This window comes from Pungitius pungitius, chromosome 5 (genome assembly GCF_949316345.1).
Source record: "Pungitius pungitius chromosome 5, fPunPun2.1, whole genome shotgun sequence".
Classification (NCBI taxonomy): Eukaryota; Metazoa; Chordata; class Actinopteri; order Perciformes; family Gasterosteidae; genus Pungitius; species Pungitius pungitius.
The window spans coordinates 19661663-19683501 of record NC_084904.1 but is presented as its reverse complement, the minus strand read 5'-3'; the positions used below and the strand labels follow the sequence as shown (position 1 = coordinate 19683501).

Here is a 21839-nt window from a genome sequence, read left to right as displayed (position 1 = left end):
CAATTTGGCGTCACAAACAGGATTCACTGACTGTCCGTCAGTCTCCGGGGGACCGTCCAGAAAAAACGGCCTTTTCCAGGATCACCAGCTGATGATCCTGCCTCATACCTCCTTAGACAAGAGAGAACGGGCGGAAACCGAAGGAGTCCTGATTGACGTCACGTGTATCCAGCGAAAAAGAATTAATTTTTACAAACTCGGGTAAGAAGTTGAAATTCAAATTATAAAGCAACAGTAAGAGTTAAACATAGCGGAAACGGATGACTGATCAAGTGGTTGATGTAGTCTGGGGAATATAGGCCTACAATTATTTTTTAACAAGACATATAAAGGGAAGTATTGAAGAAAGGAGGTCAGAATATTGAGTTTGAGATTCTGACAGACTGGACACAACTCAAAACTGTATTTAATGGCTAAAAATGTAAAGTTATAGACGAAACCATTCAGTGAGAAACAGAAACAGTTGGGACGGGAGTTGAGTTTGAAGAGAGTTCTGGCGAGAGCTGCAGGCACTGTTGAGATATTTTTTAAAGGAACACAATTACGTGTAATCTGTTAGAACAGTGATGAAACTGTTACCCTGAAAATGCAAACAGCAGTACTTTAAGTGACGGTATGTATCTATTCAAGTTGATTGCGACCCGCAAATCAAGTTCATAGAAAAATAACAAGACGACCTGCAGCTTTAATTCAAGCGGAACCTTAAAGTGACAGAGGTCTCCAGTCGGAACTTTATAGTGTGACACCCAGCCGTTGCTCTGTGCAGTGGACGTGCACGTTATTATTCCATCGGTAACCAAGCAACAATGTCTTCAGTTGAGTGTTTGAGAGAGTTTGTCAACCAGCGACTATCTGCTGCTGCTGAAGAAATATTCGGAGTTTTTAAAAGAACCATCGTCGAGTATCAGGAAGAGATCGAGCGGCAGCGCGGAATGTTGGATGTTATTTGGAAACCCGAAGTGAGGTTACACAGGATAGGTGAGTACAACTTTGTGAGGAACATCCGTGATCTAAAGCAACAAAGACGAGACAAGATTTTCCAGCAAATGCTGTTACTTTACTAATTGAAAAGTACGAAACATGACGGTTGTAGTCTATTCACATTCGTTGTATTTATTCGCGCAAACGTTTGTTTTTCTATTACTTTTGTCCCTCCAGAGCTCCCACAGTCACGTGTCTGTAAGCAGGAGGAGGTTCTCTCTGACCAGCAGCTGTGTCTCCAGGAGAGGAACCCCAGTGTGGACCAAGAGGACCCAGATCCTCCACAGATTAAAGAGGAACAGGAGGAACTCTGCAGCAGTCAGGAGGGAGAGCAGCTTGAACCGAAGCAGGAGGCCGACACCTTTACGTTGACTCCGACTTGTGAGGAAACTGATCACCGTAATGATGAGACTCCGTTTTTGAATCCTGACAAAAGTCAGAGTGAATCAGAGGCAGAGCCTCCAGCTAGCACGTGTACCAGCTCGTTAGATGAGGAAATGGACTGTGAGCGTTTTGTGGGACCAGAACCAAACATCTCTCATGAATCTGATAGCAAAGATCAGAAAGGAGTAAAACGTAGTTTAACATCAACCAAGGAGCCACAACAGCAGATTCTGGCTCCTCCAGGTGAGAAGACATTTTTGTGCGGAACATGTGGAAAATATTTCTAACATGAAGAACACTTGTCTGCCCACGTTAGAACAGCCCACAAGGTTGATCAACCATATTCCTGCATCACCTGTGGGAAAACTTTCACTCAGCTAGAACATTTGAAGTATCACACAAGAATCCATACTGGGGAGAAGCCTTAATCCTGTATAATATGTGAAAGATGTTTCAGAAGTTCTGGTATCTTAATTGTCCATGTGAGAAAAATCCACAAGGATGAAACGTCATAGATGCAACTCCACTGAGGAAATATTCTGAGCAATTTTTACAATTATTATTTAGATTGTACTTCAGCAACAAAATAAGGTGTTGTTCCTTCATGAAACTTGCTTTTAGTTATGTTTTGGGGTAAATTACTACTTGAATCTTTCAAACGTCTTGGTTTGCAAATTGAGTGATGTGGAATATTTCAATAAAAGTTCGGGAGAAGAGAATGACTTGTTTCTAGGGGCGATGGTGAAGTAGCTTGGGAGCCGCAAGGGTGACGGTTCAAATCTCGGTTGCTCCATGTCGAAGTGTCTCTGTGTAAGACACCTAACCCCCAATTGCTCTCCAGTCAAAATGTAAGGCATGGCTTGTAATGCAATGTAAGTCGCTTTGAATGACGGCGTCCGTTCAATGACGTGTAATGTAGGTTCATCTAATAAAACAGAGTCTTGGTGAATGATCAAAGTTGCAAAAGTCCATTTATTGCTTGCAAGCAGGAGGTCAAATACACCAGCACGCATTACGGTGCTCTGTGGAGATGGCATCTCCGATCAGTCAAAACACTGAGCTTTTATACACACAAGTTAAGGTCATTTCCAGTGGCAGGTGGCCACGAGAGGCTCCGGACCCTAAAAACTAAACCACCTGTGAGATAGCAGATATGAAAACTTACAAACCAAGTGAGAAATGAGCCAGGGTTAAGATGTGGGTAACAGTCCTTTGTTCGAGCATTTGTGAGAAAGCATATTCGACTGCCCTCCTCTACACAGCTGCAAAAGGAAACTTTAAAAATGACCCTGCTTTTCTCGCATTACTTTGATACAGACCATAATCACCCTTTTAGCATAAGGCTATGTTTTAACATAGTTTACCATTACATTCCACTCTTTTGATTATTCTTTAATCACACATAAGATTGAAAAATATATGTTTTTGTGAGACCAAGGAATGAACACAGAAACATGAGATTATAAAATAAAAAATGTCAAAACGAGTTCCCCCTAGCCTCCTGGGGGGGTTCGATGGCTCAGTGATAAGAAAACCACTCTTTAGGTAAAAAACAAATATCTTACAACATGCTGTCTACATAACTTTATTTATCATTTTATCACAATATCTGACTAGTAAAGAATTGAATTCAATTTATTATATTTTGATCTTATTGCTTCACTACGTTGTCTGTAGTCCATTATTGTACTGTTGTGTCATCATGCACCAACCGCCAAGTCAAATTTCATGTATGTCTAACAAATGATGGCAATAAACGTTTCCTGATTCCTGATTCCTGAATTGAATTTTATTCAAATAAGGCCATTGAAGCCTAGATATCATCGGTCAGCGGATCGAGATCATCTCCCAGCATGCTGCATTTTCCCCAATTTTCATCGTCCTGTTGAGAATTCTGTTGTCCTCCAAACTTTTTCACCTGGTGTGTTTCAATAGTTGTTGCCCATCACTGTTTCTCCTTCTTTCTTCGTCCCTGGTACAGCTCCTCTTCTCTGCTCTCGTCAGATCTCTTACTTTGTCAGCTTGGAATCACTTGTGCCGACACAACTTTGGTGGTTCTCCAAAAGTTCTGCTTCCTTGACGTTTCGAAACGTCAGTTCATGACGACGTCCAGGAAGGAGTAAAGGAGTAACAGTTCTTTGATTCTGTGGATCTTCAGACTCGCCGAATGAGTCCTGGTTTCTTTGCTCATCAGACTCCTGTCGTCTCTCGTTCAGATCATCCAAGCATTTTGTAGTGTTCATTGATGGGGCTGTAGTTGGTGGTTCTTCTTCTTCTTCCTTGGTGTGGTGTGTTGGGAGGATGGCGATACAGAAGGAGATCACAGCTGGTGGCGAAGCAGAGTCCAGTTCAAGATCCACTGGAACATGTTCCTCGTATAAACAACAAATTTCAGTCAAACCCTACTGAAGACCCTACTAAACCCCCCGGGCATTATTGATCCCCTCTAAAAGTGACACTTATGGCTTCCACTTGGGTTCTTCACTGGTTCCAGCAAGGTGACCTTATTGTACTCACCTGCCTGGTTCGCCAGCAACGCCTCGGAGGATCTTCACAACTCATCAGCAGTGCAATCCCCTGCAGGCAATTGGCTCAACTTCTTGCATCTTATCCATTTATATTAATTTACTTTTTGCCTGTATATGTTTAATCTGATTTTGCTTAATCTTATTTTTCTTAAATCCCACAAACCATCAAGACAATTTTTTCTATGTGTTGTAGCAGACTGAGGGGAGTGGTGGTAGAAGGGAGGTATGTGCCGGCCCGGTGGTTCCACCCCCGAGCCTGCTATGGACCTCCCCCGCCTAAAGAGGAGAGGCTGCCGGCAATCAGGGTAGGAGGAACAGCCATAAAGCAAGCAGGGAGAGTGAAGGAGGTCGTTGGGAGTAGGACAGAGCAGAGAGAGGTGTGGTGACAGCGAGCGAGCGAACGAACGAACGAAAAACTGAAGTAATTGTTGTGACTTGGACCGGCTGACTAACCCCCCCCGTGTATTGACCCCCCTTTGGACGAGGACCCGATTGCTGCTGAACCCATGGAGGGGGTAAGTCATGTCACTTATCCTCATTTTGCAATTAAAAAGAAACTACTGTATCAAGTCGTGAAAAGGAATGAGGAATGTGTGGAGTTGTTGTTGGTGCCCCATCCCTTTGTCCAACATGTCTTACAGCTGTTACACACCCACCTGCTGGGGGCTCATTTAGGGGTGGAGAAAACCCTCGACCTGATCAAAGGCCGGTTCTACTGGCCGGGGGTGAAGAAGGCCGTTGAGGATTACTGCCGGAGCTGCCCGGAGTGTCAGGTGGTGGCGCCAAAGGGCCATTCCCGCAACCCCTTGGTCCCCCTACCCATCCTCTAAGTCCCCTTCAGCAGGATCGCCATGGACTTAGTGGGACCGTTACCCAAGAGCAACCGGGGCCACCAATACATCCTGGTGATACTGGACAACGCCACCAGATACCCGGAGGCCATTCCCCTGCGCACCATGGCTACCAAGGGAATACCCCGGGAGTTGGTAATGTTGTTCTCCCGTGTGGGAATACCCGATGAGATATTGACAGACCAAGGAACCCCATTCATGTCTCGAATTATGAAGGATCTTTGCAAACTGATGAAGGTGACCCAGTTGCGTACTTCTGTGTATTATCCACAGACAGACAGGCTTGTGGAGAGATTCAACCGGACACTGAATCAGATACTCAAGAAGGCGATGGAGGCGGATGGGAAGAATTGGGACCAGCTGCTTCCGTATCTGATGTTCTCAGAGGACTGACCCAGAGGACTGTTGGACGTGGCAAAGGAGGCTTGGGAACAGCAGCCATCACCCCATCGCACCGTCGTGGAGCACGTGGAAGAGATGAGAGACCGGATGGCGACTCTGTGGCCCCTGGGACGGGAACATATGCGGGAGGCCCAGGAGGCCCAAGCTCGGGTGTACAACAGGGGAGCACAACCACGGGACTTCAAGCCCGGAGACAAAGTGCTGGTACTGGTCCCCACCTCGGAATGTAAGTTTTTGGCCAGGTGGAACGGGCCATATGAAGTGCTGGAGCGGATGGGGGAGGTAAACTATAAAGTCCGGCAGCCGGGGCTCAGACAACCGACTAAGATATACCACGTGAACTTGCTGAAGAAATGGAATGCCCGTGATGTCCTCTGTTCTTTTGCCCAAAGGAAGGCCACGGCAGAGGCCAAGCCCGCAGCAGTACCCATGGGAGAACACCTGAGTCCAGCACAGAGGCAAGATCTAGGGGAGTTGGTCAACCAGAGCCGGGACGTGTTTTTGAAGGAACCAGGGCGCACGGATCTCATTGAGCATCACATAGTCACTGAACCCGCGAGAAAGGTGAAGTTGAGACCGTACCGCATACCAGAAGCGAGAAGAGAGGCCGTCAGATCCGAAGTAAAAAGGATGCTAGAAGCAGACGTTATAGAGGAGTCCAACAGCGAGTAGTGTAGCCCGATAGTGTTGGTGCCGAAACCAGATGGCACGACTCGGTTTTGTAACGATTTTAGGAAAGTTAATGAAATTTCTAAATTCGACGCCTACCCCTTGCCCCGTATCGATGAACTAATTGACAGACTGGGAACAGCCCGTTTTATCAGTACGCTGGATCTCACAAAGGGCTATTGGCAGGTACCTCTGGCCCTTGAGGCACGGGAGAAAACGGCGTTTGCAACTCCGGACGGACTGTTTCACTACAAAAAGCTGCCCTTCGGACTACATGGAGACCCGGCAACCTTCCAGAGGTTGATGGACAGAGTTCTACGTCCCCATCAAGCGTATGCGGCGGCGTACATGGACATCGTCATCCATGGGAGTAAGTGGCAGGACCATCTGCACCAGGTGAGCACCGTCATACAGGCCTTACGGGAGGCAGGTTTAACGGCGAACCCCGCAAAGTGTCGACTCGGGCTGCATGAGGCTGAATACCTCGGATACACGATTGGGAGGGGCTGCGTGAAACCCCAAGTGAAGAAGGTAGAGGCGATCCGGGAGTGGCCCCGGCCCAGTACAAAAAAACAGGTACGCACATTTGTAGGATTGACAAGCTACTATCGGAGATTCATCCCGAACTTTGCGGCCCTAGCAGGCCCACTGACAGACCTGACCAAGAACCGCCAGCCCAACCACGTGAGGTGGACCGAGGAAACGGAGAAAGCCTTCCAGGACCTGAAGGGAGCGCTGTGTTCAGGACCTGTACTGGTGACCCCAGACTTCTCCAAACCGTTGGTGGTACAGACGGACGCATCTGAAACCGGGGTTGGGGCAGTCTTGTCACAGCTGCAAGAGGGTGAGGAACATCCGATCATATACATTAGCCGGAAATTGTTGCTGAGAGAACCCTAACCCTAACCCTACTCCACAGTGGAAAAAGAATGTCTTGCGATCAAGTGGGCCCTAGAGAAGCTGAAATACTACCTGCTAGGACGACATTTCACCCTCATAACGGGCCATGCCCCACTGGTTTGGATGTCAAGGAACAAGGACAATAATGCTAAGGTCACGCGCTGGTTTCTATCATTACAGCCCTTTGCTTTTTCTGTCACCCATAGGTCAGGGACGGCTCATGGCAATGCAGACGCCCTCTCCCGGCGGGATGCTCTAGGGAGCTGGACCGCCCCTCCCTCCCGGAGCTGAAGAGGGGGGGGTGTAGCAGACTGAGGGGAGTGGTGGTAGAAGGGAGGTATGTTGCGGCCCGGTGGTTCCACCCCCAAGCCTGCTATGGACCTCCCCCGCCTAACGAGGAGAGGCTGCCGGCAATCAGGGCAGGAGGAACTCAGCCATAAAGCAAGCAGGGAGAGTGAAGGAGGTCGTTGGGAGTAGGACAGAGCAGAGAGAGGTGTGGTGACAGCGAGCGAGCGAACGAACGAACAGAAAACTGAGGTAATTGTTGTGACTTGGACAGGCTGACTAACCCCCCCCGTGTATTGACCCTCCTTTGGACGAGGACCCGATTGATGAACGACCCCCCCCCCTTGGACTAGGACCCGATTGGCGAACGACACGTGGACACGTGGAGCCAACGACACAGGGAGGGAACGGTGAAGTGTGGTTAAACCTCTAAATAAAACACTAAACATTGTACTCCTGGTGCCGGCGTGTCTGATTGAGCGTGTGACGTGGACCCCCCCCCCCCCCTCCCCCGGGCGTGCCACAGTGTGTAGGGTATGTGGCACTGACCCCTGATCCTGATCCTGCATGAGGTGGATCCAGGATGGTCTCTCTCTGCTTGTTGATTGTTCGTGTGCTCGGTTCATGTCAGGCTCTCCGTGGCCTTCATGATAAGGAAGCTTCTGTGGAGGAAAAACATTAAGCAGAAAACGTAATCTCTTTTTTTTCTTCCTCTGCTTTGTTTTCTCCCATTTGTCTGTTTTCCTTTAACAAGTAAAATAATAACTTCTATCATCTAATAGTTCAAAAGTTAGAGCCCTCTATATTCTTAAGTAGTTGTACCATTTATTTGGTTCATCATTCCAGCAATTATGAGCATATTATTTTAAATTAAAGACAAAACTAAATGTCACATTTTTACGCCCTTGTATTTAAGTGAAGTGCCTAATCCAATTATAGGATTCATTTCATTTTACACCGACCCAAACTTGTGAGTTATTGCCCAGGGTCAGTTTCATCTTTTGCAGGAGTTTGTTGTTCAAATGCGTTCCGTGGTCAGATCTAATGCATATCTGGTCCTCTATTGTGTCAGCATGAAATATGTTGGTGTGTGCAGAACAGGTGTCTGATGCGTGTCTATGCGCCTCCACAGAAACTGTCACGGCGGACTCAGCCCCAGTCACAAAAAGAGTCAGTTAATATTTATCATGATTTCTTTTGGTTCAAATTCGCAATTTTATAATCACCAACACGTCAAACTGATGAGGTTTGTTTTTACGATGCGCGATCATACACAAACTCGGCCCCGGAGGAATACTCTACACGATCAAAACAATCCTGGCACAGCAAAACATTTTACCATTAATTTTAATCATTAAATGCAACGATTCATACTCACCCCCACTTTCACTGATCAAAATTTAGAGGCCTATATAACACAAATCTGCAGATTCATCACCTTCTGTGAAATAGGTTCTGCTCACCTTTTGAAGTACAGCGCTGTTTTGATCAGTGTCCGCGGGGTGAGAAGAATGGCTCCGCCGATGTGGGGGGTTGCGGCCTTCCAGTCCGGCGTTCCACTAATTAGTCTACGTCCCTTGCTGCTCCACGAACTTACACGAGTCGTTTAACCATCGTCTGCTACCAAAGCAAGGACCAGACTTGAGACTTTAATCAAAGCAATATGACAATGTTTATTTGTGACAGGAGTATTCCGTCCTGCAGTCATACGTGCACAGACCTGTTTCAAAGCGGTCTAGCAACAGCAATGAAAGGGCCCTTAATACAAAGTGCGCTCGGATTATATAGTCTTTAAGAGCATTTTTTAATTGTTCACTAAGATGGAGGCGGCTCCTTGTTTATGACCTTCGGAGAGCCCCATTGGAGCACAGGGATGTCCATCCCTTCAGGCTCTCGGATCATCACGTCTCCCGTTGTTCATGAGTTCACTGCATACTTAAGATGTTTTGTGTGTGAGACATGTTATTCTCAATAGTCTGTTTTATCTACATTTGACCCTGAACGTGTGTGCAGTTGTTTAGGAACAGGTTCACTGCATATTTAGGATATTTTCCATGTGCACCACAGCCACCCCAGTCCCATGTATGGACGTGACCCTGAGAGTGCGTGCAGCCTTTTTATCAACATGTTCGTTTACTCCGGGTCATACACGGTCTCCACTCATTATTATTATTACATTATTGTTCAAGTGTAATTACAGTCTAGCGTGAGCATGCATGATTATATTTAATACTCAACACTAGATTAGCGGTTGTTTTGTTATCAGTTAGAACAGTGATGAAACTGCACCTTTCAGGTACATTACTTGGCCGTTTGCATCGACGGAAGTTGGTAGTGACCCGACAGTCAATTTTAAAGAAGTAGAAGTAGAAGAAGACGACTGACCTGCAACTGACTGGTGTTTTCAGTCGGAACTTTATAGCGTGACACCCAGCCGTTGCTCGGTGTCGTGGACGTGCACGTTATTATTCCATCGGTTACCAACAACAATGTCTTCAGTCAAGTGTTTGAGAGAGTTTGTCAACCAGCGACTATCTGCTGCTGCTGAAGAAATATTCGGAGTTTTTAAAAGAACCATCGTCGAGTATCAGGAAGAGATCGAGCGGCAGCGCGGAATGTTGGATGTTATTTGGAAACCCGAAGTGAGGTTAAACAGGATAGGTGAGTACAACTTTGTGAGGAACATCGTGGTCTAAAGCAACAAAGACGAGACAAGATTTTCCAGCAAATGCTGTTCCTTTATTAATTTAAAAGCAGGAAACATGACGGTTGTAGTTTATTCACACACGTTGTATTTATTCGCCCAAACGTTTGTTTTTCTATTTCTTTTGTCCCTCCAGAGCTCCCACAGTCACGTGTCTGTAAGCAGGAGGAGGTTCTCTCTGACCAGCAGCTGTGTCTCCAGGAGAGGAACCCCAGTGTGGACCAAGAGGACCCAGATCCTCCACAGATTAAAGAGGAACAGGAGGAACTCTGCAGCAGTCAGGAGGGAGAGCAGCTTGAACCGAAGCAGGAGGCCGACACCTTTACGTTGACTCCGACTTGTGAGGAAACTGATCACAGTGATGATGAGACTCCGGTTTTGAATCCTGACAAAAGTAAGAGTGAATCAGAGGCAGAGCCTCCAGCTAGCACGTGTACCAGCTCGTTAGATGAGGAAATGGACTGTGAGCGTTTTGTGGGACCAGAACCAAACATCTCTCATGGATCTGATAGCAAAGATCAGAAAGGAGTAAAACGTAGTTTAACATCAACCAAGGAGCCACAACAGCAGATTCTGGCTCCTCCAGGTGAGAAGACATTTTTGTCCAAAACACGTGGAAAATATTTCCAACACAAAGAAAACTTGTCTGCCCACATTAGAACAGCCCCCAAGGTTGATCAACCATATTCCTGCATCACCTGTGGCAAAACATTCACTCAGACAGCAAGTTTGAAGTGTCACACAAGAATTCATACTGGGGAGAAGCCATTTTCCTGCATCACCTGTGGCAAAACATTCACACATGGATCAAGTTTGAAGTCTCACACAAGAGTCCATACTGGGGAGAAGCCATTTTCTTGCATCACCTGTGGCAAAACATTCACTAATGCATCGCATTTGAGGTCTCATATGAGAATCCATACTGGGGAGAAACCATATTATTGCATCACCTGTGGCAAAACATTCACTAATGCATCGCATTTGAGGTCTCATATGAGAATCCATACTGGGGAGAAACCATATTATTGCAGCACCTGTGGCAAAACATTCACTCATGCTGCAAGTTTCAGTACTCATATGAGAATCCATACGGGGGAGAAACCATATTCTTGCATCACCTGTGGCAAAACATTCACTCGGCAAGAACATTTGAAGAATCACACAAGAATTCATACTGGGGAGAAACCATATTCTTGCATCACCTGTGGCAAAACATTCGCTCGGCCAGAACGTTTGAAGAATCACACAAGAATTCATACTGGGGAGAAGCCGTAATCCTGTATAATATGTGAAAGATGTTTTAGAAGTTCTGGTATCTTAATTGTCCATGTGAGAAAAATCCACAAGTATGAAATGTCATAGATGCAACTCCAAGCATGAAATATTCTGAGCAATTGTTAAGCTTAGAAAGGCGTTGAAGCATTTTCATTCATCAACATAATTGCACTCTGTCCATCCTGGGACAGGGATCCCTCCTCTGATGTTCTCCCTAAGTTCTCTTCCCTTTTTTCCCCATTGAAGGGTTTTTTCATTTTTTGGGGAGTTTTTCCTGAGCCGATGTGAGGTTTTTGGGACAGAGGATGCTGCATGTGTACAGACTGTAAAGCCCTTTGAGGCAAATTTGTAATTTGTGATTTTGGGCTATACAAAATTAAATGAATTGAATTGAATAACCATCGCGCCGAAACCCGACCGGTTGCGTGTTCACTTATTAATTTAATAGTTGTAGTTAAATAATTTCCCGATTAAAACAAGATTCCAGTATCTTATTTAGATAGTACTGATAATCAAATATTTTTAGTGCTCATTTATGGAGTCACTGTCTTATCCTGGTTGAGGAGTGCAAGGTCAGAGGTCAAAACAGAAATTTTCAACCAGGCAGAAACAGATCTTTTCAACACTTGTGCTTTGTTTGTTATGTTCACATTATTGAGACACATTGCATGTGATTGGATCTCGTGTTGCGAGGGGAGGACCTGCTCCCCCTCGAAGCCAGTTTTGGGCCAATAGAAATCTATATCCAACAACAAGTTCAAAACGTAATTTTGTTGTTTTTCCGGCCTGTGGGCCGACAGAACTGCTCCTGCCTTTGCAGATGCAGCGCTGATAGTTGTGATCTGACAAATAAATCTACCAGAACGAGAGAAGTTGTTTGGCTGAATTCTTCCAGATCTCACCAACCGGGCTTCCAATTTTGTTCACTTTTTTCAGTGTTTATTCAGCCACACAATAGAGTATTGTTGTATTTTCCTGTTTTTTTCCATTATGTAACTTGCTGTTTACGAAATGTTTTTGTGGAATTTTCTGTAATCAACCTAAATCTTTAAAAAGTCTTGGTGAACATATCCTGCAAACATTTAACCTGTTGGATATGTGTGTTATTATTGTCTGAAATGTATATATACAATTCAGAAAATAATTGCTAATCTAAAAAAATATCCTGCAAATAAGATGGATTGATTTCTTAACCTAATATTACTCTGTTTCACTGAGAAAGAACATACGCCAATCACTTACTTAGCCAGATGCATTTTATTGGTCAAGAGAAGATCAACAGCGCATGAAACTCTATTGAAGTGACGTTAGTGCAAATAATTACTCCAGTGATGGTGCCGGTGAAGATGACAGTGACGGTGAGGATCAAAAGAAAGTTTTTCCCCATGCTCACCCTGCAGCCATGCTCCAAACAACCTGCCCCCTCACAGGTGAACAGACACACAGTAATATACACACCACACCCCCTTACGGTGTCGTAGATACAAATGACGTCACACCACACGCACACATACAAACAATGTAGAAGGAAAGAATAATACAAAAGAATAATCAAAACCCGATGTATGGCTCCTACACTGTCCTTACAGTCAAAATTATTGCAATCATCTTGGCAGTGTAAAAGAAGTCAGAACTGAGAGAGGTCGTCTGTTAAGATTCAAAACAGCCTAATGTCAAAAGAGAATTTGGTGATGGAAAAATCCCTCATCATGTTTAGATATCATATACTGTGAATACATTTGGGTCCCTGCTCATGAAGGTGTAGAGGGCAATTAGAGAGCAGATGTGATTGCAAATACAGCACTAAAATAAGAAGATATTGAATATTCCTTTTGAAAGAGTGAAGCTAGATCTTTTCTATAAGAGAGGCAGCACGGGACGTATGACAGAAGAAGTGGGACAAAGACGACAAAGGAAGACATAACATTCAGAAACACACAAATGGGAAGACATACGATGAGACAACATTTTCCAGCAAATGCTGTTACTTTATTAATTGAACAGTAGGCCTGCGAGAAGCGATATTAGGTCCGCAAACCATACGTGGGCCGGCCAGAACGGGGATACTAACAGTAGGCTGACGCTGTCCTGACGGACCCTATCCAGAACCCCTGGGAGCAGAGCAACCGGGGGGAAAGCGTACAGGTACATGCTTTTTGGCCATGCCTGTCCCAAAGCATCCAAGCCGAAAGGGGCGGGGTGCGTGAGGGAGAACCACCGAGGACAATGAGTTGTCTCTGCGGAGGCAAATAAGTCCACATCGGCGCGGGCCGAAGTGACCCCAAGGAACTCAACCGCCTCTGGGTGGAGTCTCCCTCGGCCACTGCCTCGACAGGGTGTCTGCATGATCGCACCCCAGCCTGTGAGGGAAGCGTCTGTCGTGAGGATGACCTGACGACAGATCGCCCCTAAAACGGGCCCTTGGGTTAGAAACCCACGGTGCCTCCATATGACCAGGGCCCTCAGGCAGCGCCGAGTGACTTTGATCAGGCGGTGCTGGTTCCCCCTTGGGGAGAACCCCTTGGTCTTGAGCCACCACTGCAACGGTCTCAAGTGTAACAGGCCGCGAGGGATCACATTGGATGCCGCTGCCAGGAGACCTAAAAGTCTCTGAAACTGTTTCACAGTGAGTGGCTGGCTTAGCCTAGCCTGCTAAACAGCAGAGAGGATCGAATCTACCCGAGCGGGAGACAGGTGTGCCCGCATCATGGTCGAATCCCAAATTACGCGCAGGAAGGAGGTCCTACGTGCTGGGGACAGCACGCTTTTCCTGGTGTTGAGTCTCAACCCCAGACGGTTGATGTGAGCGAGCACAACATCACAGTGTTGGGCCGCCAGGCGCTCGGAGGGCGCTAAAATCAACCAGTCGTCCAAGTAGTTCAAAATACGGATGCCCTGGAGACGCAATGGCGCCAGAGCTGCATCCATGCATTTGGTGAACGTACGGGGCGAGAGGGCTAGGCCAAAAGGAAGGGAGGATGGGAATATGAAAGTAAGCGTCCTGGAGATCTACCGTGACAAACCAGTCTGTAGGAGCCATATTCATTTGGTACTATTTAATTTAATTTTGCTCTGTGCCACTAGGGGCTGTATGTGCTTTGTGGCTCAGCTGACCTCAGATCAGCCCAGGTAGGCCATTTAACCTGCAGGCATCCCAGACACAGGTGTTGCCAATTTGGGAAGCAAACAGTTTTCGACTGTGCCAGTGTGCGTATGTGCCTTTGTGGAGCAATACGGTTTGTTATTTTGGGGTAAATGTATAATGAGCAAAGTTTGCCGCTATATAAATTTGCATGTAAAATAAACATACAAATTGATTGGAACAACCGGGGAACTCTCCGTTTTTGCTGTGTGCGAGCGCACCGGGCGCACGTCTGAACCTATCCGCCTTATTGGTAACCAGTACTAGACTTCGTTTAGGACTTCGTCAGTACACAGTCCTTGGACCTGATTTGTGCCGCGATCTGTTTGAGAGTGAGCATCTTAAAGCTCAACTTCGCAACAGTGCGGTTCAAACGGCGGAGATCCAGAATCGGACGCAAACCCCCATCCTTCTTTGGAACGATGAAGTACCTGCTGTAAAAGCCTGACTCTCTGTCTGGGGGCCGTCCTCAGACCAGTCCGGTCGCGAGAGAACCTCGTCCGAGCGTACAGCCCTCGAGCGGCCCCGCGGACGTGGCGTCGTTGGGGAAGGAATGAATCGAGCGCCTCCGCCTGCCACCTCTCAGCGTGGAGTTTATCCGCCACGCCCCCAATGGCACCTCCAAAGAGGGTAGTGGGGGAGAGAGGGGATTCCAGGAGGAAGGACTTGTCCTGCTGAAGGGCTAGCTGGGCGTGCTCCATGCCTAAGCAGACAACACACAGGTCGTGTGAGTCTCTGCCTGTAATAAATCGGGGGCAATGGGGAACAAATTGGACAAACCGCTCAGCCATTTTTATCTCAGTGGAAAAACTTCACACGCACTAGGTGAAGGCACAGAGATGAATGGTCCTGCCCTTCGGGTCCCTTTATAGCGCCCTGGTCTAGCTTCCCCGCTATGACGTACTAGCTCGCCATTGGTTAGGTTTCACATGTGCTTCATGACGCAGTCACGCAGGGGCGTTCCCACAGCGTCTTTACGCAGCTCGAGTTCCCTGATAGGGAACTGCAGTATCATACACTCATGTGTAAATGTTTTTGTGTGGTTTCAAAAATAAAGCTCTCTGGAGGAAAGTGTACCCCTGTTAAAATATATTCATAATTTATAATGTTTATACAATAATCAAGTTCATAGTTTGATATTTATATTGTAGTTGAAAACAGCCCTGTTCTTAGTAAAGTCATAGTAAAGTCAATAAAAAGTTCATAGAATTAACATTGATGGAGAAGGTCAGACTATTTCCTTCAGAAACACCCTTGGTTAGCCTTGGTTAGCTAGCTCATTTAAAATATCTTAAACTTAAACTTTTTTGACACTGCATCTTAAAAAAATTCGGAATCTCTGGGAACCGGAATTGAAACAAGGAATCGGAATTGGAATCGTTCAAATTCAAACGATACCCAACCGTAGTTAGAACAGTAATGAAACTGCACCTTCCGAGTTTTTTTTTTCATCACAGTGATGATGAGACTGCGTTTTTGAATCCTGACAAAAGTCAGAGTGAATCAGAGGCAGATCCTCCAGCTAGCACGTGTACCAGCTTGTTAGATGAGGAAATGGACTGTGAGCGTTTTGTGGGACCAGAACCAAACATCTCTCATGAATCTGATAGCAAAGATCAGAAAGGAGTAAAACGTAGTTTAACATCAACCAAGGAGCCACAACAACAGATTCTGGCTCCTCCAGGTGAGAAGCCATTTTTGTGCGAAACATGTGGAAAATATTTCCAACATGAAAGAACGTTGTTGTTTCATGTGAAGAGGTTCCACGGTGTTGATCAACCATATGCATGCCACACCTGTGGGAAAAGATTCATGGGAAAATCAGCATTTGAGGTTCATAAGAGTCCACAGTGATGAGAAACCATTTTCTTGCAAAATATGTAGGAAAGATTTTAAATTTAGTAATAGTTTAGTTAGTAAAAGTCCACATGAAAGTTCACACTGAAGAAAGGCCCCATTCTTGCAACACCTGTGGCAAAACATTCACTATTGCATCACTACTGAAGTCTCATACAAGAGTCCATACTGGGGAAAAGCCATATTCTTGCATCACCTGTGGGAAAAGATTCACTACGAAAATCACATTTGAGACACATAAAACAGTCCACATTGATGAGAGACCATTTTCTTGCAAAACATGTGGAAAATGTTTTAAATATAATAAATCCTTAAAAGCACACGTAAAAGATCACTCTGGGGAACGTCTGTTTTCTTGCAACACCTGTGGGAAACGATTCAATCGGGCATCAAATTTGAAGTCTCATATGAGAATTCATACTGGGGAGAGGCCATATTCTTGCATCACTTGTGGAAAAAAATGTTCCACTAAAACTTGTTTGAATGCTCATACCAGAGTCCATACTGGGGAGAGGCCATATTCTTGTAAAACATGTAAAAGATGTTTCAAAACTGGTGGTAACTTAACTCAACATGTCAGAAGAATCCACAAAGATTAAACGTCATAGATGCAACTCCTTCTGAGGAAATATTCTGAGACACAGATTATTATTTAGATAGTACTTGTGAGATGTATTTCACAATTAATTTATTTTTATTCTTTATTCTTCTCCCCGTCCTTTCCTTCTATTTGTATTTTTCTCTCAGTGAACAGATGTTTTGACAATGCAGGAGATAACGCTGTGACCATATGAGGCACACAAGGGAACTGAGGGAGGAAAGTGGTACAGGAAGCGTGAAGATAAATCACTATCTGACACACTGCTCCTAGCACAGAATGGTACAGAGAGGGGAACACCTGAACATCCTGGTTAACAGCCGTCTGAGACAAAACCAGCTCAAACTAGTTTTCAAGGACATGAGAAGATTATAAAAAGAGTCGGACAGCAGTCCAGTCTGGGAGGGATCGCTTATGATACGTGTTCAGGGTCTCCAGGTGCACCTGTGGGGAATTGCTCAATGTATTTGCTTGTAATGTAACTGCTTTTTCTCTTCTAAATAAACATTTTTAACTTGATTGATATGCGTGTCGGATTCTTCTCTTCAAACAACCCGGAGGGATTGAAAATCCCAACATAGTTCTTCAGCAACAAAATAGTGTGTTCTGGAATTTCAGAAGAAAATATTGTCAATCTAGCAATTTTCTGCAAATAAAAATGATTGATCTCTTAAACTGTTGAACTCTCAAGTGAAGTTCGCTCATGATTTTATCCTACATGTATTTTTTTTCTTTTTTTGAAATAAAAGAAAACCAAAGAGCTCCCAATCAAATATTTTCCACTGCTGAAAAAATTAAGTGGTATTACCATCTATGGGCTGATCCCTCACCTTCCTCATGATCATTGATGCGAGGTGAGATCTTGCATGGAGCTCGGACCCAGGGAGATTCGGCCGTCGTCTTGAACTTCCATTTTCTAGTAATTGCACCAACAGTTGTTGCCTTCTCACCAAACTGCTTGCCTATTGTCCTGTAGCCCGTCCCAGCCTTGGGCAGGATGACAATTTTATCCTTGATGTCCTTACACAACTCTCTGGTCTCGGCCATTGCGGAGAGGTTGGAGTTGAAAGGAGTTGGAGCTTTTTGTTATTTATTATCAACGCCACGTGTGGATGTGCCATTAAGGAGGAGTTGGACATTCTGTGCATCTGATCTTTAATCCAAGAAAGAGAGCAATACTATGGAAAGTTCTGAAGGCATCTACGAGGAATTCATAGAGGCATTTCTGTTCAGCTATTGGAAGACAAATAGAGATGCAGCAGTGATGATCAAAAAGACGAGTGGGAAGATAAAAGCTGTTATAATCACAGTTCTGATGGATGGAGAATGTTGGGCAATTAAAAATGCAGAAAAGTCTTTCTTATTGGGGAAGAAGTTTGTAAATGTTCTTAGGAAAAGTAACCTTTATGACATTGTACATCAAATTTAGTATATTTCAAGGATAATTATAACTATATCTGCAGATATACACAAATAGATCCAAGGACATTGAGGATAGACACATAGGATCAGGGGTATTCATTTCAGAATGTAGTGTGACAATATGCAAACCAATTAATGATAGACTGTCTACAGATTTAAATATTGCAATAATCTTGGGACTGTAATGGGTAGAAGAGGTCAAACCTGAGCGTGGTCATCTGTTCAAATGATAAACAGCCTAATGTCAAAACATTAGCACTTTAACACAAGCACTACAATAAGATATTGTAGATACACGCTCTACAACATTGGGAGAATACAAACCGTTCTCACTCAGAATGCGGCGCTTTGGATAAAAGCGTCAGCTAGATGACATGTAATATAATGTAAATATTCCTTTTGGAACGAGGGAGACTAAATCATTAATAAGAGAGGCCGTACTGGACGTATGACAGAAGAAGTGGGACAAAGACAACAAAGGAAGACATTCAGAAATACATAAATGTGAGGACAACCAAAGAGAAGCATAGAAGAAAGGAGGTCATAATATCAATATTAAGATTGTGACAGACAGGACTTAACTTAATTCTGTCTTTAATGGCAAAAAAAGAGAGTGAGGACAAGTGTGCTATGTGTAAAGTTACAAAACAGACAAATCAGAGTTACATCTTAAAACAAAAAGAGAGTTGGGACAGAAGTGGAGTTTGGAGGGAGTTCTGGCTGAATCTAAAATGGTCTCAGAGGTTCTGCCCCACCATAAAAACCCAGTAAAAGAGATGCATCTCCATTAAAAAAGGACAAAAAAGGACACCAGATTGGGCCAGCATGGACAGGGCTCAATGAGCATTGGCCAATAAGTCTGAGTTTGAAAAAGTATTTCTGTATATTATTTTTGTTTTGTTGAAAAATGAAAACGGGTCCCACAGACTCGAACACCATACAAGGGTTAAGTTGGTTCCTACCATTACTTTCTAATTAAAGAAGAGTTAGAAGAAGAATACGGCAGAGCTGCATCCTTAATGGAAAGCGGAACCTTAATGTGACCGGTGTTTTAAGTCGGACCTTTAAAGCGTGACACCCAACCGTTGATCCGCAATGAGGCGGGCGAGGTAATTATTTCATCGGTTACCAACAACAATGTCTTCAGTTGAGTGTTTGAGAGAGTTTGTCAACCAGCGACTATCTGCTGCTGCTGAAGAAATATTCGGAGTTTTTAAAAGAACTGTCGTCGAGTATCAGGAAGAGATCGAGCGGCAGCGCGGAATGTTGGATGTTATTTGGAAACCCGAAGTGAGGTTACACAGGATAGGTGAGTACAACTTTGTGAGGAACATCCGTGATCTAAAGCAACAAAGACGAGACAAGATTTTTCAGCAAATGCTGTTACTTTATTAATTTAAAAGTAGGAAACATGACGGTTGTTGTTTATTCACACTCGCTGTGTTTATTCACTCAGACGTTTGTTTTTCTATTACTTTTGTCCCTCCAGAGCTCCCACAGTCACGTGTCTGTAAGCAGGAGGAGGTTCTCTCTGACCAGCAGCTGTGTCTCCAGGAGAGGAACCCCAGTGTGGACCAAGAGGACCCAGATCCTCCACAGATTAAAGAGGAACAGGAGGAACTCTGCAGCAGTCAGGAGGGAGAGCAGCTTGAACCGAAGCAGGAGGCCGACACCTTTACGTTGACTCCGACTTGTGAGGAAACTGATCACAGTGATGATGAGACTCCGTTTTTGAATCCTGACAAAAGTCAGAGTGAATCAGAGGCAGAGCCTCCAGCTAGCACATGTACCAGCTCGTTAGATGATGAAATGGACTGTGAGCGTTTTGTGGGACCAGAACCAAACATCTCCCATGAATCTGACAGCAAAGATCAGAAAGGAGTAAAACGTAGTTTAACATCAACCAAGGAGCCACAACAGCAGATTCTGGCTCCTCCAGGTGAGAAGCCATTTTTGTGCAAAACATGTGGAAAATATTTAAAATGTAGTCAAAGCTTAAAATTACACATGAGAGTTCACACTGGGGAAAGACTGTATTCTTGCATCACATGTGACAAAACATTCACTAGTGCATCAAGTTTGAAGTCTCACACAAGAATCCATACTGGGGAGAAGTCACATTCTTGCAACACCTGTGGGAAAACATTCACTCAAAAATCTTATTTGAATTCTCATAAAAGAGTCCACAGTGATGAGAAACCATTTTCTTGCCAAACTTGTGGAAAATATTTCAAATGTAGTAAAAGCTTAAAAATACACATGAGAGTTCACACTGGGGAAAGGCCGTATCCATGCACCACATGTGGGAAAACATTCACTTGTACATCAAATTTGAAGTGTCATACAAGAATCCATACTGGGGAGAAGCCATATTCCTGCATCACCTGTGGCAAAACATTCACTCGGCCAGAACATTTGAAGAATCACACAAGAATCCATACTGGGGAGAAGCCATTTTCCTGCATCACCTGTGGCAAAACATTCACTAATGCATCACATTTGAAGGATCATACAAGAATCCATACTGGGGAGAAGCCATATTCCTGCATCACCTGTGGGAAAACATTCACTCAGAGAGGATATTTGAAGACTCATACAAGAATCCATACTGGGGAAAGGCCATTTTCATGCACCACTTGTGGGAAAAAATTCCCTCGTGCATCAATTTTGAAGTATCATACAAAAATCCATACTGGGGAGAAGCCATATTCCTGTACAATATGTGAAAGTGTTTTTAGATTTTCTAGTAACTTATTTGTCCACATGAGAAGAAGCCACAAGGATGAAAAGTCATAAATTCAACTCCTGTGATGAAATATTCTGAGCAATTGTTAAAATAGATTGGGAGTTGACGCTTTGGAACAGAACACGAATGCTGCATTTGGGGAAAGTTTTTTTCATGATTCTGACGTACAAAACCATCCAGCCAAACCCCGACTGGATGAGCGTTAACTTATTAAATGATTACTTGTAGATTTTTCCAATAAAACAAGATTGTAACATCTCATTTAGACAGTTCTTCAGCAACAAAATAGGATATTGTTGCATTTATCTCTTTTTTTCTTCAATGTAACTTGTTACTTAAATGTTTTCGGGGAATTTACTGTAATCCCCCAAATCTTTGTTGCACATTGAACATATCCTGCTAATGTTTAACCTTTTTTATACATAAATATTTGTCTGTGGATCTAATTGTCAAACTGAAAAAATGTCCTGCAAATAAAAATGATTGGTCTCTTAAACTGATAAACCCTCAAGGGATGTTCACTGTCTGTTTTTTCAAGCCTTTTTTGAAAAAAAAAAACAACTAAGATTTTCCACTGCCAACGAATGTCAGCTGTATTACCATGAACAGAGTAGAAATATTTCAACTTGAAAGAAAAACTATTGTTGAGTACAAGTAAGACATCAACACAGGATAAGTATGTAACATGTTTTTTATTAATTACTAATATACTCTTTCTATTGATACAACCTTTAGGGGAACAACAATTCATGACTAAGTCATCATGACTAAAGCACAAGACACCTTTAAAACAAATCAATATGATTCACTAGTATAAAGTCCTACACACAAGACAAAATCATAATTTGAAGTGAAGTAAGACCTCTCCCTTCGGCTGCTGGAGGAGCTTTAAGGGCCTTCAGTGCAATCAAGATGCAACTTGTTCATAATGCAGCAGAGCACCAGTTTACTAAATGTATTTATTTGCTCAGGTGGCAGATATTCAATAGTCAATATTTTTACGTATAATTTTCCAATTGCAGACACATGATAGTACACACAGGTGAGACACCATCTCCCTGCTGCACATGTGGGGAAATATTCAGTTGGTGATGA

The 21839-nt window shown here is 44.2% G+C and overlaps 2 protein-coding genes across 2 annotated transcripts; both read left to right on the top strand.

The window, feature by feature from the left end:
- The first annotated feature begins 9489 nt into the window (after window positions 1-9489).
- Window positions 9490-12003, top strand: LOC134129082 (zinc finger protein 846-like). Its single transcript, XM_062562501.1, has 2 exons — window positions 9490-9661; window positions 9841-12003. The coding sequence occupies exons 1-2, from the start codon at window positions 9490-9492 to the stop codon at window positions 10977-10979; spliced, it is 1311 nt and encodes a 436-aa protein (XP_062418485.1). The 3' UTR covers window positions 10980-12003.
- A 7799-nt stretch (window positions 12004-19802) lies between these two features.
- Window positions 19803-21243, top strand: LOC134129083 (gastrula zinc finger protein XlCGF8.2DB-like). The gene has a single exon (XM_062562506.1). The coding sequence runs from the start codon at window positions 19808-19810 to the stop codon at window positions 20792-20794; it is 987 nt and encodes a 328-aa protein (XP_062418490.1). The 5' UTR covers window positions 19803-19807; the 3' UTR covers window positions 20795-21243.
- The last annotated feature ends 596 nt before the right edge of the window (window positions 21244-21839 follow it).